This window comes from Pseudochaenichthys georgianus, chromosome 9, assembly GCF_902827115.2.
Source record: "Pseudochaenichthys georgianus chromosome 9, fPseGeo1.2, whole genome shotgun sequence".
NCBI lineage: Eukaryota > Metazoa > Chordata > Actinopteri > Perciformes > Channichthyidae > Pseudochaenichthys > Pseudochaenichthys georgianus.
The window spans coordinates 15289644-15304798 of NC_047511.1; the positions used below are offsets into that span (position 1 = coordinate 15289644).

General features: G+C 40.3%; 1 protein-coding gene across 1 annotated transcript; it reads left to right on the forward strand.

Annotated features, from left to right (window-relative positions):
* The first annotated feature begins 51 nt into the window (after positions 1-51).
* rnft2 (ring finger protein, transmembrane 2) lies at positions 52-13029 on the forward strand. Its single transcript, XM_034090411.2, has 10 exons — positions 52-161; positions 292-360; positions 1980-2506; positions 2614-2690; positions 3305-3405; positions 3723-3876; positions 9357-9506; positions 11297-11362; positions 11499-11600; positions 12278-13029. Exons 2-10 carry the CDS (start codon positions 314-316, stop codon positions 12410-12412), a joined length of 1359 nt encoding a protein of 452 aa, XP_033946302.1. The 5' UTR covers positions 52-161; positions 292-313; the 3' UTR covers positions 12413-13029.
* Positions 13030-15155: the final 2126 nt, after the last annotated feature.

A 15155-nucleotide genomic window follows, 5' to 3' on the forward strand; every position in this document is an offset into this window, starting at 1 on the left:
GATAAGCGACGTCGATGACGCCATACCGGAAGTTTTTTGTAGCTAGAGCTCAGCTGGACGGTCGGAGCATCTTCTGCAGCAGCAGCAGCATCATCATCAATTTAGCTAACCTGACACTAAATATGTCAAGAGCTGAGGGGAAATTCACTGTGCTAATTCAGGTAATGTCGTCTATATTGTTATTCAGCATACTGTATAACGAATGAGACACACAATAAGCAGAATAGCTGAATGTATACGTTCACACCCGGCCTCTGTCAGTCTCACAGATGATGTTGATTTGCATTGCAGGGCTGGGCCATGTGGTGATGCCATGCAGAGGAGACACAGCAGCAACACGGATGGCATGCCCCCTGAAAGGTGGGAAGAATAGCTCCAATAAACCTTTTATTAGTTATATGTTTTCCCAAATACACATCCAAATGCATGTTGCCTCCCCCCCTCGACATGCATTCAGCCTAGAGCTGTTTATTAATGGTTTTGGCAAGGCCTCTTTGTTCCAGTCAAGGTTTATCCAAATAATTATGCTTAAAATCATATATTAAACTAGAGTGTGCTTCCAAGGTGGAGGCCAAGCTCTATTAGTGATCAAAGCACCATTCAATAGATTTGTGATTTGGTCACAAACCTAAGCAGCAGTGGCGGTTCTAGAAACATTTTACATGGGGTGGCAAAGGGGGGGCAAGAGGTCATGCCAGGGTGGCATGGGAGGGCGGAGAGTACGTGGTATTTTATGCTGTATATATATAATTTATTGTTAAATCATGCCCTAACACAAGTGTTCTTAATGCACAAAATAAACAAGGTGTTCAGACAAACAAACTAATTTGTACTCATGATACCCTAGAATTTAGTTACTGTAAGTACAGCAAAAGTACTTAGTTAATATTAAGTACACAAATGACATCACCCATCTCTTAAGAGAGCTAAGGTGACCTGTGCAGCAACACATTTCAACAAATATTTGTCAATACTAAGAGCTGCTAGATTGTGCTGCTTTAATGGATACAAGGAGAATAAGCACATACCATGTGGTCCAGCTGGAGTCTCATCTGCCTCCTGATTCCTGCCTCTGTCCCTCTTTCTGACACTTCATCTTTATTCCTCACATACATTTCTTCTTCTTCACTAACATCTTCATCTTCTCCTCTTCCTCCTGCTGTGACCCTCCTGGTCTCTTCAGTGTACTCTCTTTTCCTTTTCCTCTTTCTGTTCGTCCTGATCACTTCTCAGATATGTCTTTTTGTTGTTGTTGAATCACTCCAGCTACTCTGGCCTGCAAGAGTCTACTTGTGAAAAGCACTGGTATAAATGCTTGTATAACTTTACACGTTAGGGCCATGTAGCTATAATAAGTAGCATATAATATAAAATCTGAAAGTATTTATCAAACGCACACAGGCAGCTGTGTTTAGATCCAGTTTAACGATAAAGGATGTATCCTGGTTTAATTTATCTGGCCTCATTGCTGTGATGTGTAATTTACGTGGATTTAGCGCTGTCTGTGTAGTATTTTGTCCCAAACATCCCAAACAGCAACCGTCTGTTAAACGCTCTCGATTCAAACGGCAGCGTTTTATTAATATTTTGTTTCAAGCTCTCGTCCTTAGTAAAAACAAAACTAGTGGAAGGGGAAATGCTCCAAGGGGAAGCTGATCCACCTTCAGGTGCTGGGACAGTTCGGTCTCTCTGCAGCGATGTGAGCCGCGGTTTGTGAACGCCGCACCGCAGTTTAATGCAGGGCCGTAGCTACGTTTTTAACGGACCTAAAATGATATTTAAAATGAATGATTTTAATTAATGAACTGCTTGTTTTGTTGCTTAAGAAGCTTGTGGACATAGTGTAGGTTTGTTTCTACAAGTACAGTTTTAGGGACACAAAAGTTAGGGGGCAGCTGCCCCCCCCTTGCCCCCCGTAGATCCGCCCCTGCTTAGCAGAAAAGTCACATCCTCACTTAATGTACCTTTTTCCCACCCAGGAGCCGAAGCCAAACTCTGGGATCAGACAGCAGCCTGGATGAGGGTGGTGTGTTTGACTGCCTGAAACCCGACTCACCCGCTTCCCCCCAGCAGATATTCTCCGGCCTGGTGGGTGTCCCCTCCGGCTCCGTCTCCTCTGCCCAATTCCAGGCAGCCGGCTTAGTTCTGGGCTCTCCCCCTGAAGTTTTTATCCAGATGACTGCGTCGTCTAGAGAAGAAGGAGGCCCCCACCGCACAGAGGGTGGACCTTTCCTCCCTCGGCCACCTCCGCACCACCACCACCATCACCACCACCCCTACCACCACCACCATCACCAGCCCCTGCAGCACAGGACCTCCTCTCTGCTCCAGCAGGCCACCACAGCCGTCGGCTCCGAGAGGCACAGCTCCAGGGAGGAGGCGCAAGAAGACCCCTCCACCCCGGCCCCGGCCCTGTCTGAGCTGAAGGCAGTGGTCACATGGCTGCAGAGAGGCTTCCCCTTCATCCTCATTCTGCTGGCTAAAGTCTGCTTCCAGCATAAGCTAGGTACACCAGCATGTGGAGTAATAGTGCGGCTCACATTGTTTACATTACTAACATCAAAGAATCATCAGAAGCATAAGGTCTTATGATGTTGCTCCTCTCTCCTGCAGGTATTGCTGTGTGTGTGGGCATGGCCAGCACCTTCGCCTATGCTAATTCCACTTGTAGGCACCAAGTATCATTACGGGTATAACAAAAATGCACATTTCCTAACTTCTGGTTTGATGCAGGTTTTAAAGATATTCCCACCACTCTACTTTTTCGGAGCCAATTCTGATACTTATACACATTTACTGTAGGCATAGATCAAATTAACACTATGTTTTTCCACACATGTCTATTAAAGGATAAGGCTAGAGTTGTTCATATTTCTTAAGAAATTTCCCAAGAAAAGACCAAAAACTACAATGTTTTATTTTGCCTCTAAACACCTTCTGACATGCGTAGCAAGCCTTTGTCTCACAACTCAAAGGCCAATCACACATACAGAAAATGTACATTTATAACAAAAAAGTTAAATACTGAATAATAAGTGCATCACTATATCTTCTCATTGTTTTCTCTACACCTCTTTGTTTATAGCAGCAATATACAATCATTCACCTTAACACATACAGTCTTTTTTCACTTAGGCTGATGATTTTGTGTTTATCAGTATTTAAGTCTTGTTTTTATTAACTTTTCATTAAGAACATATTAATAAGGTGACATTATTGCAGTTACCGGTATTGAAATGTCTAAGTGTAGAGAAATGTATTGTTATCTTTCTAAAATAGCTGTGTGTTTCTTTTATGTTACCAGGCGGATCGCTCTGTTGTGGTTGCTCTGTGGATCATCATGTTCCTTGCAGGGAATATAATGTACATCTATTACACATTCAGTCAAGAGGAGCTGCACCTCAGGTAGTGTACAAGCAGGTATTTTTAATAATAGCTGTGTTTTTCTTTGCGTGCCATCTTTTGTTTTGGATTTCATTTAGGTTTTTCCACTCATTTTGTGTTCTGTAAGCCATTTTATTTTGACTTTCATTTCCTTTAGGGAGCGTTCCTGTTCTTGTCTGCTCTTGTCCTGTGAGTATTTTGTGTTTATTTCATTTTTTTTGTTTCCAGAACGTTCAAGCATTTGTCTTTCTGTTGCTTTTCAGTCCACCATCCAAAGAGAAAAACACCAGACCTCCCTATTACAACTCACCTAGATGTTGTTTTCCTTTCTTCTCTAGCCTCATATTTGCCAAGCCCAACCTGAACAGCTTTGAGTTTTTTGATCTGATCTGGGCCGTGGGCATCACTGACTTTGTCCTCAAGTACTTCACCATCGGCCTGAAATGCTTTGTTCTCTTTTTGCCCAAGATTCTCCTGGCCTTCAAATCAAGGGTAAGAACTCCACATGTATCCCTCTGTCCCTCGGTACATCTAGAGCAGTGGTTTTTTGGGTCGCGGACCAGTTTCAAGTGGGTCGCAGATGTGCGAGTGTAAAAAAAAAAAAAAAAACTTTAATTTTGAAGGCCCGATTTTCTAACGCTGTGCATGCAGTAGGCGTTGGACTGGAAGTACCGGAGACCATAAACGGTTTTGAAAACTTCTGTCACGTATTGATCATCTTTTCAATAAAACATCTTTGCTGATGTTTTTTCGAGTCTTCTGGCCAATCAGAATCAAGATTGTTGCCAGAAGTCCCCACACAGAATAACTTTGCGGTAGAACCATAGGGTAGAACTATTCTTTATACATCCATGGGTACAACTTCAGATAAAAATGAACACATGATGAAATATGACCCCCAGTTTGATGATTGAGAGGTCACAGAACAATGGGAGCTATCTACCCTTACCCACAATTTAAAGTAATTCACACAGACTCTCACAGATCTCCTCTTTACTCTTCTCTCTGTGTGGAGCAGTAAGCTGTCAGAACAAAGTGAAACACAAACAATGGCATAAAATATTATTAATATGTCGGGTAGCAATAGATTTATTTATTTTCTTCTCAGAGTGTACCAGAATGCGTAGTTTATATGTTAGTATTTCTAAAAATCTCCTGGGGGAGAATCCCCCCAGACCCCCCTTCTGGGGTTGGGTTTTCAGTAGTGCTGCGTACCGGTACGCCGAACCGGTACTGGACTTGTAAAAAGTTTCGGTTCAAGTCCGGTTAAAACCGGAACGTCGGGAACCGGTACTTGGACTCGCAAAAAAACTAGCACTTACGTATATTCTGGTGTCTGTGGTTATTTAAACATTCCCTACTGTATAATGTACACATGTAGAGTTGTAGAAAATACATGGTGTACAGACAGTACTGTACACTCTGACTGTACAGTCACTACAGTGTAGCCTATACTGTATAGTAGGTGTGTAACAGTGTAATGCGTATAGTCTACTCTACACTCTACCTTTCAGCAACGTTTTAGGGATTTAGGCTCAGTCAGCTCAGGGACTGTTTGGTTACTTTAGTTTGGTAAATGAAATAAATGTTTGAACTTTGTAGTAGTTCACTGTAGTTGCTGTCATAAGTCATTTGTAGACTAAGTGGCAAAAACAGTTTTTTTACATTTGTACTTTGTAGAGAAATGTAGACACAAGTTGGAAGGGAGCACAATACACCTGATGAGTTTGAATTTGAGTTGATTATGAGTTAATTTTCAATTGATAATTAGCTCACAATAAGTTCACTTTAGTTACTCACGCAACTTGACACAAGCCATGGGTTCAGGTCCGGACTTATAAGTCCGGACCTGAACCTGAACCTGAACCTCCGGACTTGAGTCCGGACCTGAACCTGAACCTGAACCTCCGGACTTGAGTCCGGACCTGAACCTGAATGTGAGTCCAGGTACGCAGCACTAGTTTTCAGCATGTGCGTTTTTATGTTATACAGTTCAGCTTTGATTCCATCATCTCATTAAACCTTTTTTAAACCATACTTTAGTTCTGTGAAGGGATATATGCACTGTACTTCACTTTAATTAATAATGTATGCTGTAAAGCGTATATATTACAGCACGGTTTTTTGTTGAATAGATTTGAGTGGTTCAAAATGTTGGGTCGCGATGTATTGACAAAGGAAAAAGTGGGTCCCGAGGCCTGACCAGTTGAGAACCACTGCTCTTGAGAGGACATGTGTTTTGTTATTCATCTGTTGCATGTGACACGCAGTCAAACTATACCCATAAATTACAACTATATCCTATGCCTGTACATTTAATAATCACACATGCATTAGCATAGCATTTTAATACATTAGTTTGACCTTTTAACAATGTTTGTGTTGACACATTTGTTTAGTTTTCTTTTTGTAGTTTGATTAAACATTTTATATCATCATGCAAAGACATTGTAAGAAGACAATACAAAAAATATTTTTGTTAAGACATAATAAAACTTATTGTTAATATCAGCTCTAATTACGTGCATTTTAACATTTACCCAAATGTTATAAATGTTTTGAGCTTTTTGCCAAACTAGTTATGGCTTAACTTTTGTACTTGTGATCATCTGACAGCAAAAACATGCCAGAAAACCTTGGTTTAAAACTCAGGTTATATAATGTAATTCTTCAATGTACAGCTGTTTAACAGTAAACACTGTTAAAAGGGCTTGATTTATCATTTTAACACATTACTGAACCGAGGAAGACCTTGTGTGGCACTCTACCATAACTTAATCTGAGTTTTAGGTTTCAGGTATACAGCCTTATCCATACATCATGAAGACCATGATATAAGTCACAGGAAGTTCACTTACAAAGTTGTCTAACTTTCTAGATAATTAAAGAAAACCTGCTCAGCCATGATGAAATACTCCACCGAGTGCAGAAAGTGCCACAGGGTCACAGTGTGAAACTGTTTTGTATTCATAAGGTTTTAAATGGTACTCCTTGGGTGAGCGTGTGCAACATGGGTTTCTGTGAGCGTGGTTAGTCTGGCCTGAGGCAACGGAATATTACCACGCAGACACACACACACACACACACACACACACACACACACACACACACACACACACACACACACACACACACACACACACACACACACACACACACGCACACACACAACACATACTTTGATTATCATACAGGTGCTGCTCATATTCCTGGTGTGTGTATGTGTGTTGTTGGAGATGGGGGGGTGGGGGTTAAAAGTATTAGGATTACATTTTCCACTGATAAACAGACCTACAGTACAGGCCTATCAGAACCATGGCAGCCAGCAACTGAGCTCATTTGCCCTCGAGGGGGTTACATGGCTGAGGTCATCCCTCCCTAGAGCTCGACCATTACCTGTACCCTCCACACACACACACACACACACACACACACACACACACACACACACACACACACACACACACACACACACACACACACACACACACACACACACACACACACACACACACACACACACACACACACACACACACACACACACACACACACACACACACACACACACACACACACACACACACACACACACACACACACACATCATGGTACAGCTTTTATGCATCACATGTAGTTTCACAGTCCCACATTGCATTATCAGTGTGTTATAATATAAAGGCTAAACAGTCTTGTCTATTCCTGAACTCCTTGAACTCAAGTAATCAGCCTACAGTATGTCTTCATTACTGCATCCAATGGCAGATACACTAATGAACCTACATAATCAGTGCAGGTCTGTTCAAGTAATTGCAGACACGCTTACAGAGGTTCCATGACAGCTTTGTTTTTGAAGGCTTTGAGTCTTCATATCAACTGTTTATCAACAAAAAATGTGTAAATAAGTGTCGGAGTCTTTTGGCATACACTTTCGTTCCAAAATGTGGTTGGCCTAACGTCAATCTGTTTTTTCTAATGCTAAGTAAGGGCATGACTCAAGAAAGTTTAGAATAATTATTTATTTTAAATCATTTATAACTGATTAATGTGCATTCATGCGTTTTTGCTTGATAACCTTCTCATCATTTAATTCTTATTACATTCTGACTTAGTCAAATGTAAATGTTTGGTTTGGAATAAATAAAGGAAGAACTCCGGTGCAGGTGAATACAATTGAAAATACAGGATGGGTAACAACTGAAACTAAGTTGTTCCCAGGTTTGTTTTCTGCACACATGCAGGCAGCAATTAACATCCTGCTGTTTTTTCTACTGAATGATCAGCAGTGTTGTTGTCGTAGAGCAGCAACAAATGTAGCAGTGAAGAAGACTGCTAAGAAACAAACATGATGTACACAATGAACGATTTAAAGAGGACATTTTATGCTTATTTTCAGGTTTCATAATTGTATTTTGCATCTTTACTGTGACATGTTTACCTGCTTTAATGTTCAAAAAGGTCTTTAACTTTCTCATACTGTCTGTGCTGCAGCACCTCTTTTCACCCTCTGTCTGAAACCAGAGCCCAGTCTGCTCTGATTGGTTAGCTGGCCGTCTCTGTTGTGATTGGTCAACTGCTTGAAGATGTGTTGGAAATATCCCGCTCCTTAGCCCATCACGTCGTACAATTTGTAGTAGCATGAGCCAATAGAAGCGCGAGTGTTACTTAGTGATGTCATTGTGTTACTAAGTAAACAGAGGAGTCCAATGAAAGCGTTCGAGGCGGGGGTCTGGGAGAGAAACTGCCTCGATGGAACTTTGGGATTTTACCCTTTGTAGACCATTTACATGCACCAAGACCTACAGTATATAACACACTACAGGGAAGGAAAACCCCAAAGGGCAGGGCCTCTTTAAGCTGTTTTAAAATATCAGCGTTAGAATAGTTGTATAAGGAATGAAGAAGCTTGTTAGGCAGAAACTTCCCATGACACCTTTTTAGAAGAAGGCTAATAAAACATATTTGGATATCACAGTACTGATCTTGTGGCCATAACCATTTTAACCCAACCCGTGTACCTATATAGACTGAGATAAAACTGTAATAACAACAGCTTTGCAGATGACTTTAACGTAAAGTTATATTTTTAAGTGTATGCAGTTGGGAGATCCGACAAAGTAATGAAACCCAATAAGCAGGAAACCGCTCCAACAAGGCCTACAGTGGAGCTTACTCAAACTTTTTGGCTGGCGTCCAAACTTTCAATTTGACAGTTTCTTACGTGGGTGTGATGGGCACTGTGGGATACGAGGCTGATGGGGACAATGAGGAAGATGAATTGGCCGCTAGCAGAGGCCTTCCTCCCCGACCGACCTGGCTGCTTGTGGCTCTTTAGCCACAGTCATCAATCTTTGTCAGACGACATCCAGGAAGTCATTACGCAAGCTGGGATGCCACGGGGGCCATCGGGGAATCAAGGTTGCCTTCATTCCTGTTGCCATTGTTTTTAGCCATCCCCAATTCACTTGACACACTTTTGTGGCAGTCAGAAGTTATTTTCTGTGATTATTTAGGGAAGGGGCCTTTTTTAAAGGAAGCTAGCGAGCCCCCGTAGGGTTCGGGTTTAATGTGGGCACTGGGTAGCAGGTGGAAAGAGTCGCTGCCAGTTTCCCTTGCAGTGTGAGGAAATTGCATCTACTGCTGTGAAACTGTGGAGCTCTGGACAGCAGCCATGTTTGGGCTGGAGGCATGCTGTTTTAAGCTTTTAATACCGCACTGCTCTTGACTAGATAGAAGAGGGCCCCGAAGCCTTTTTCGGCTTTTTGGACAGTTAGTGAGTGCTTCAAAGAAAGACACACACATTGTGTCACTTTTCTTTCTTTCTTTTTTGTGGTGAAGACTGAAAAAGGATGCTTTTGTTTTGTTGTTTTGTCTGTAAGTTTAATGTGCCCCCATTTATTATTTTTAGACAGAGTTTGATTGGAGCATTTAGAGAGGTCTTCTTTCATTTCTAACATTGCTTGTTTGTCCAGGGTAAGTTCTACCTGCTGATCGAGGAGCTGAGCCAGCTGTTTCGGGCCCTGGTCCCCATCCAGCTGTGGTACAAGTACATCATGGGAGAAGACCCGTCAAACAGCTACTTCCTGGGAGCCACACTCATCATCATCTACAGCCTCTGCAAGGTAATCTGTGCACAGCAGAGAAATATTGAGCACGGATAATGTTATTTTTCTACTTTATCTCTCAAAATCTGATGAGAGTGCAAATACAGACTACAAAAAATGTGCTTAATTCATCAGAATACATCTTCTGACAACAGATGAAGAGACAAGTGAAGGACCTACAATATGATTATTCTACTTAAAGTCTAAGTGCCTACATTGTATGTTACTCCTAACAACAGGAATGCTTTGGAAATAATAATCGACATAATGGGGATATTGTTACCCTAAGACTCTTACTGGAGGCTGCAAGACGAGTGGGGTCACGCAGGTCACAATGTAGTTCCATGAGCATGAATGTTTTCAGGAATTCATGGCAATACTATTTATAAGAGATGTACTATTTATACTACAACATCAAGGCCTGGGTTTTAAACACAATAAGTTGAAGGGTGTCATCAGTAAAGGGAAAACTAAACTTAGTGGTTACAGCAATATCAGTTACTGTAAAACCTAAAAAGACGTATTGAGAAAAAGTTTATTTAGAGCCATGTGTCAGTTTCGAGTCATCACGGAGATTGTAGGAAAATGGAAGTAGTGAAAGTTCTGTATGCTGAATGAAACTCAAATGATGCAATGCTGAACATATTTACACCCTGATATTGTCACTATCATGTGTTCTCAAGAGTGTGTGGGCTTGCGTGACGATTATAGACCACACTTCTTTTAACGTGTCAATATATGAGTGTGATGATAATGTGCTTCCATCGTTGAAATGCTCTGTGCGTCACAAAAATCTGATGGTGTGAGATTCTTTGGAACAGGTGCTAACTTGTTGTTGTTTATATAAAGCTAGTGGTGTGGCCATTTTATGTATACTTGATTATTTTGCCATATATACATACTGTCTATAATACTTTTTTTTTAACAATTCAATTGCTATTTAACATTTGATTTGTTTTTTTTGTTTTGCAATGCTAGAAATGAAAGAAAAAGGATGTTTTACCATTTCTTTAGTCCTTTCTGTAGGTAAAACAGGCTCTTAATTAGCAAATTATGAGGTTATTTAGAGTTTGATTTTGATTAGCAATTGTAAGGTTGTGTGTGGCTGTTAGATACCCAGACTTACATAATGAAAAATGTTTATGGTATAAGCACGGCAATAGAATCATTACGTAAATATTTATAAAATGCTTTTTTTCAATACTCCTGTGATTCAGCGGATGTCATTTTTAATTATGGGCTTGTTTTGAAATGAATGGACAGTTTCCTGTGTCTGTGTGGGTTTATCTCTGTATGTATTTTTACGTTTCCAAGATAAGGAATAGTAATAGTCTGAATTTGAGTGTGTGATGATGTGCATCCGGGGTTGATTCAGTGTTATGCTATCGGTGAATCTGATGGGAAATGAAACATAAGTGAGATTCTGTGGAACAGGTGCCGACTTCTTGCCGCTTATATTAAGCAGGTGGTGTGGCTAAAGGGAAGTTTGTTGCTCGAAGCGGTCCAACACTTTGGTCCAGACTGGCTGGATTGAGATACAATTATTAAAATGACATGTATGGTCCCAAGAGGTTGATCCATATACATACATTGATGATACTATGATTTTTCATAAAGCACCACTATGAGGCTGACCGTGGTGATTTTGTGTAAAATGTTTTAAATTCTACTGCACTTCATACCCCACCAAATGAACTTCGGTAATCCCTTAACATTTGATGCAGCCCCATCATCACAATACTGCAATTTCATATATTAAATACAAAGAAATAGGACCACTTGTGAAGAGTTGCTTTATTGTTTTGCAGTCCTTCGACATCTGTGGACGTGTGTCCGCCATACGCAAGGCCTTCGTCATGCTCTGCAGCTCCCAGGTCAGATTTAGATTAATTTGACACCCTTCACATCAATAAACACATCAACGCTGTGTTTTTGCATATAGCATTCAGAATATATCTGGAAGAGTTTAATTCCTTTTTTAATTGTCACTCTTTTTTGTGTCTGATCCAGAATTATGGCGTGAGGGCGGGCAGTCAGCAGTGCAGCGAGGCGGGGGATGTCTGTGCGATTTGCCAGGCAGATTTCAGAGACCCCATAGCCCTTCTCTGTCAGGTAAGACCTCAGTATCTTAGTTAAAGGCTGCTGAGCCTCTGACAACAGCCAGCACTACTGATGGGTCACTGTCACTGCCAATAGGTCAGAAGTGAATCCAGTCCGACTACTTTCAGCTGTTACGGCCCCTACACACGGCGGCGTGCGTTGACGCTTCAAGGGTAGCTTTGCTCGCGTAGCTCGCTTCAAAAGTAGAGCAATGTTCTACTTTTGAAGCTTCGACAGAAGCGTCAGCCAATCGAATCATATGCCAGTACAAGCTCTAGCCAATCAAACCGCTGCTTGTGTGTCCGGGGCGGGAGATTCATGTGATTGGTTGTTGGTCGAGCGTCATACATACCCGCCGGCAAGCTTCAACGCACGCCGCCGTGTGTAGGGGCCGTTACTCTTCAAGTATAAATTGGAAAGAAAACAACAATTGCATGCTAGTGCTACTATAATTTGATCATAACTGTGATCTTGAAAGGGAGGTCAAAGGTCAATAGCAGCTACTAGTTAGTGCTCTTGCTAAAAAATAAGCTCTTAAATTGTATGTCTCATTCATACTTTACAATAATATCTAAAAAAACAACAGTCAAAGATGTAAAGAGGATTTGAACTAGAGATAAATGTTGGTTTCTTCTTCTCTGGAACAAAAATGTAACCTGTGCGTGTGCATTATGTCCCGTCCCCCCCAGCACGTGTTCTGTGAGGAGTGCCTCTGCTTGTGGTTTGACCGGGAGAGAACATGTCCGCTGTGTCGCTCCACCGTCATTGAGACCCTGCGCTGCTGGAAGGACGGCACGACCTCGGCTCACTTCCAGATCTACTGAGCTCTGACACGCAAACAGAGATATGATGGTGCTGAGATGCAAGTTAGATAATGCCGGGTCATCTTTTATCTTATTATCTTAGTGCGGTAACTCTTCAAGTCAGGGCAGGCCTAACTGCAGTAACACACCATATAGGGAAGATTCGTTTTGAAGCCATTTTAAAAGACCCAAACAGATGTTGAACACAATAATTTCAGTGAAGGCAGATTGAGCATCTAATTAAGCTGGAGTTGGAAGCCGCATGCACAAACAAAATCCTCAACATCACTTAAAAGAAACGCAAAGCTAGGACAATTGTTAGTGTCACCATTGGACCATTGTTAAATCACAATGGGCACAGGCTTTGCAACTTTTGTTTACTGTGATCATCAAATGTCACTAAAAACACGATTGTAACGAGAATATTAATTAGATGTAGTGTGGTGATAATGTAAATGGTCACAGTATTCATGCTGTATTTGTTGTAAATGTACCACTTTTTTATACTTTATGATTTTGTCATATATACATACTGTCTTTACTACTCTTTTTTTTAATTGTACAATAACTATTTAATGTCATTTGATTTGGTTTATTGCTTGCAATAAATGGAAAACTTTCGATGTTTTACTTGAAAATCAGTTTGAGCGTTTGTCCTGTAGGTAAAAACAGGCTCTTGGTAAGCAAATGATAAGGTAATTCAGACTTTCATTATGTAAGGTGGTGTGTGGCTGTTTGATAACCAGACTTTACATGGTGTAATTGTTTATGGTGAAGCACGACAACACAATCATAACATTGTTATAATATTAATTATTAATATTTGACTTACTTATTTTCATTTGCGTTGAGATTGGGAACTCATGACTGATAATCTTTGCCAAATCTTCGGAAACTTTCATCTTTTTGAATATTTTTATTTGGAATCATTACATTTAGAACAATTCATCCTTGGGTTGCATTGTATATCACATGACTTTAATGCAAAATGCAGTGCAGGTTTTTCAGTTTTAAATTAAAGCACTTTAGCTTACTTTGTCAAGTGTATTTCTTGTTTTTTGTAATGACACCTGCAGACAATTTATTTCAGAAACATTTTATTATCAATTATTAAAAATCCATATGAAATATTTCATTTGTATAAATAACACACACTTTATAAAAGACAGTTCCAGAAATGCTGCTCACATTACACTTGATATATCAGAGAAAGCTTATTTCCTCACAGACAGCATTAACAGCATAGCTTCCTATGAACAGGTCCTGTATCTTTAAGACAAAAAGCCACTTAACACTGCCCCCAACTGATAATTATAATAAAGCACAGAAGAATGTTTAAACATAATCTAAACACTGTAGAAAACATCTATACAAACATTCATCCTCTCAGTATTTACATGTTTACACTTAGCTTATTTAACATAGCCTTAACTGTAGCTTAACATACATTTGAATGTTGAATCAGTCTAAACTCTGTCATTGTGCACTCACATCGTGGTGGGTGCGGTGGAAGTCAAATGAGGTGTATTCGTAAGATTTTCCCTGCACACCACCAGGGGAGCATTACATCACCGTTTTGTAACTGGGATGAGAGAGTCGGAGAGGCACATGGGGGCAGGACGGGCATGCTGAGGGTTCAGTGTGTCACTGTCAGCTCGTTATAAAACTGCCATGGCCTAATGAAGTCTTCATGACACATTGAGTTTATTCAGTCTTAAAGTTCCGACCCTGAAACACGCTTTTAAATCCGCTGCTTCCTCTCCCTTTGTGGGTCATATTCGCTGCACACCTCCATTCATGACCGCCTCCTCAGACTCCTGCATCCTTGCTTTCAGTGCAAATGATGTTAGCCGTTCCTCGTATGGTCCTACTCCTAAAGGCACCATCTACATAATATATTAGAAATACAAGTAATTAGCACAACATATCCATACATTAAATGTTATTATTAATTAACACAGCCGTTTATAACGATGTAAACGATTGCATTTGTTTACAATTCTTATTTAGACTTTTTTTCCTTGTTTAAATCCTTTAGGAACATGCTATACATTTTCCTGACAGAAACATGGGCACCTTGTCAAAAGTAATAGACATTTTAGCACACAAAGACCAACCAAATGAACTTCAGATAAAAAAAAATTCATTATGAATCATGCGACTTAAATTACATTCAACACTTAGTTTACATTTGCATGCGCTTTTTGTGGATAATTACAGCTAACCAACGTACCCCTGCGTTATAGTAAACATACACGTTTTAAGACAGAGTAGCCTACTCACAAGACTCAAGACATAACAATTACTAAATGCTTGACAAGTGTAAAATCAGATCAATTAAAACTTAAATAGATAATTTGAAGAGCATTGTTCACGTGTTGTTAAGTGTAATTTTAGGATTGCAGTCTATTCAATTGTTCCCTCTGATATTTATGAAGAACTGTGTTGTGGGATGGAAACATTTCCAGATTTTGAGGAGAATATAAATATATTTTTTTCTTTTTGAAATAATAATCTGAAAGACAAAGAAACGTATAAGTAGTTTTTTCCTCAACCAAAACACGATGACAAAACGTCTAAGGTCTAGCCGGGCTCACAAATAGCCTTCCATATTCTTTTCACTTTAATTAACCTCTTACAGCAGTCGTTCCGTTCGAAACCAATTTAACACAACATAGCCCAAATTAAACTTTTTCAAGATAATATACCAGTTTTTTCTTCATATCTTAGTAATTGTTTTGCTCTTTACGGTTAGAGGTTAGCT

Excerpts from the sequence above, each read along its gene's own strand:
- rnft2 (XM_034090411.2), top strand. The coding sequence starts at position 314 with ATGCAGAGGAGACACAGCAGCAACACGGATGGCATGCCCCCTGAAAG. Across the intron at positions 361-1,979 it reads GATGGCATGCCCCCTGAAAG|GAGCCGAAGCCAAACTCTGG; the intron begins GTGGGAAGAATA and ends TTTCCCACCCAG. Across the intron at positions 3,406-3,722 it reads CAAGAGGAGCTGCACCTCAG|CCTCATATTTGCCAAGCCCA; the intron begins GTAGTGTACAAG and ends TTTCTTCTCTAG.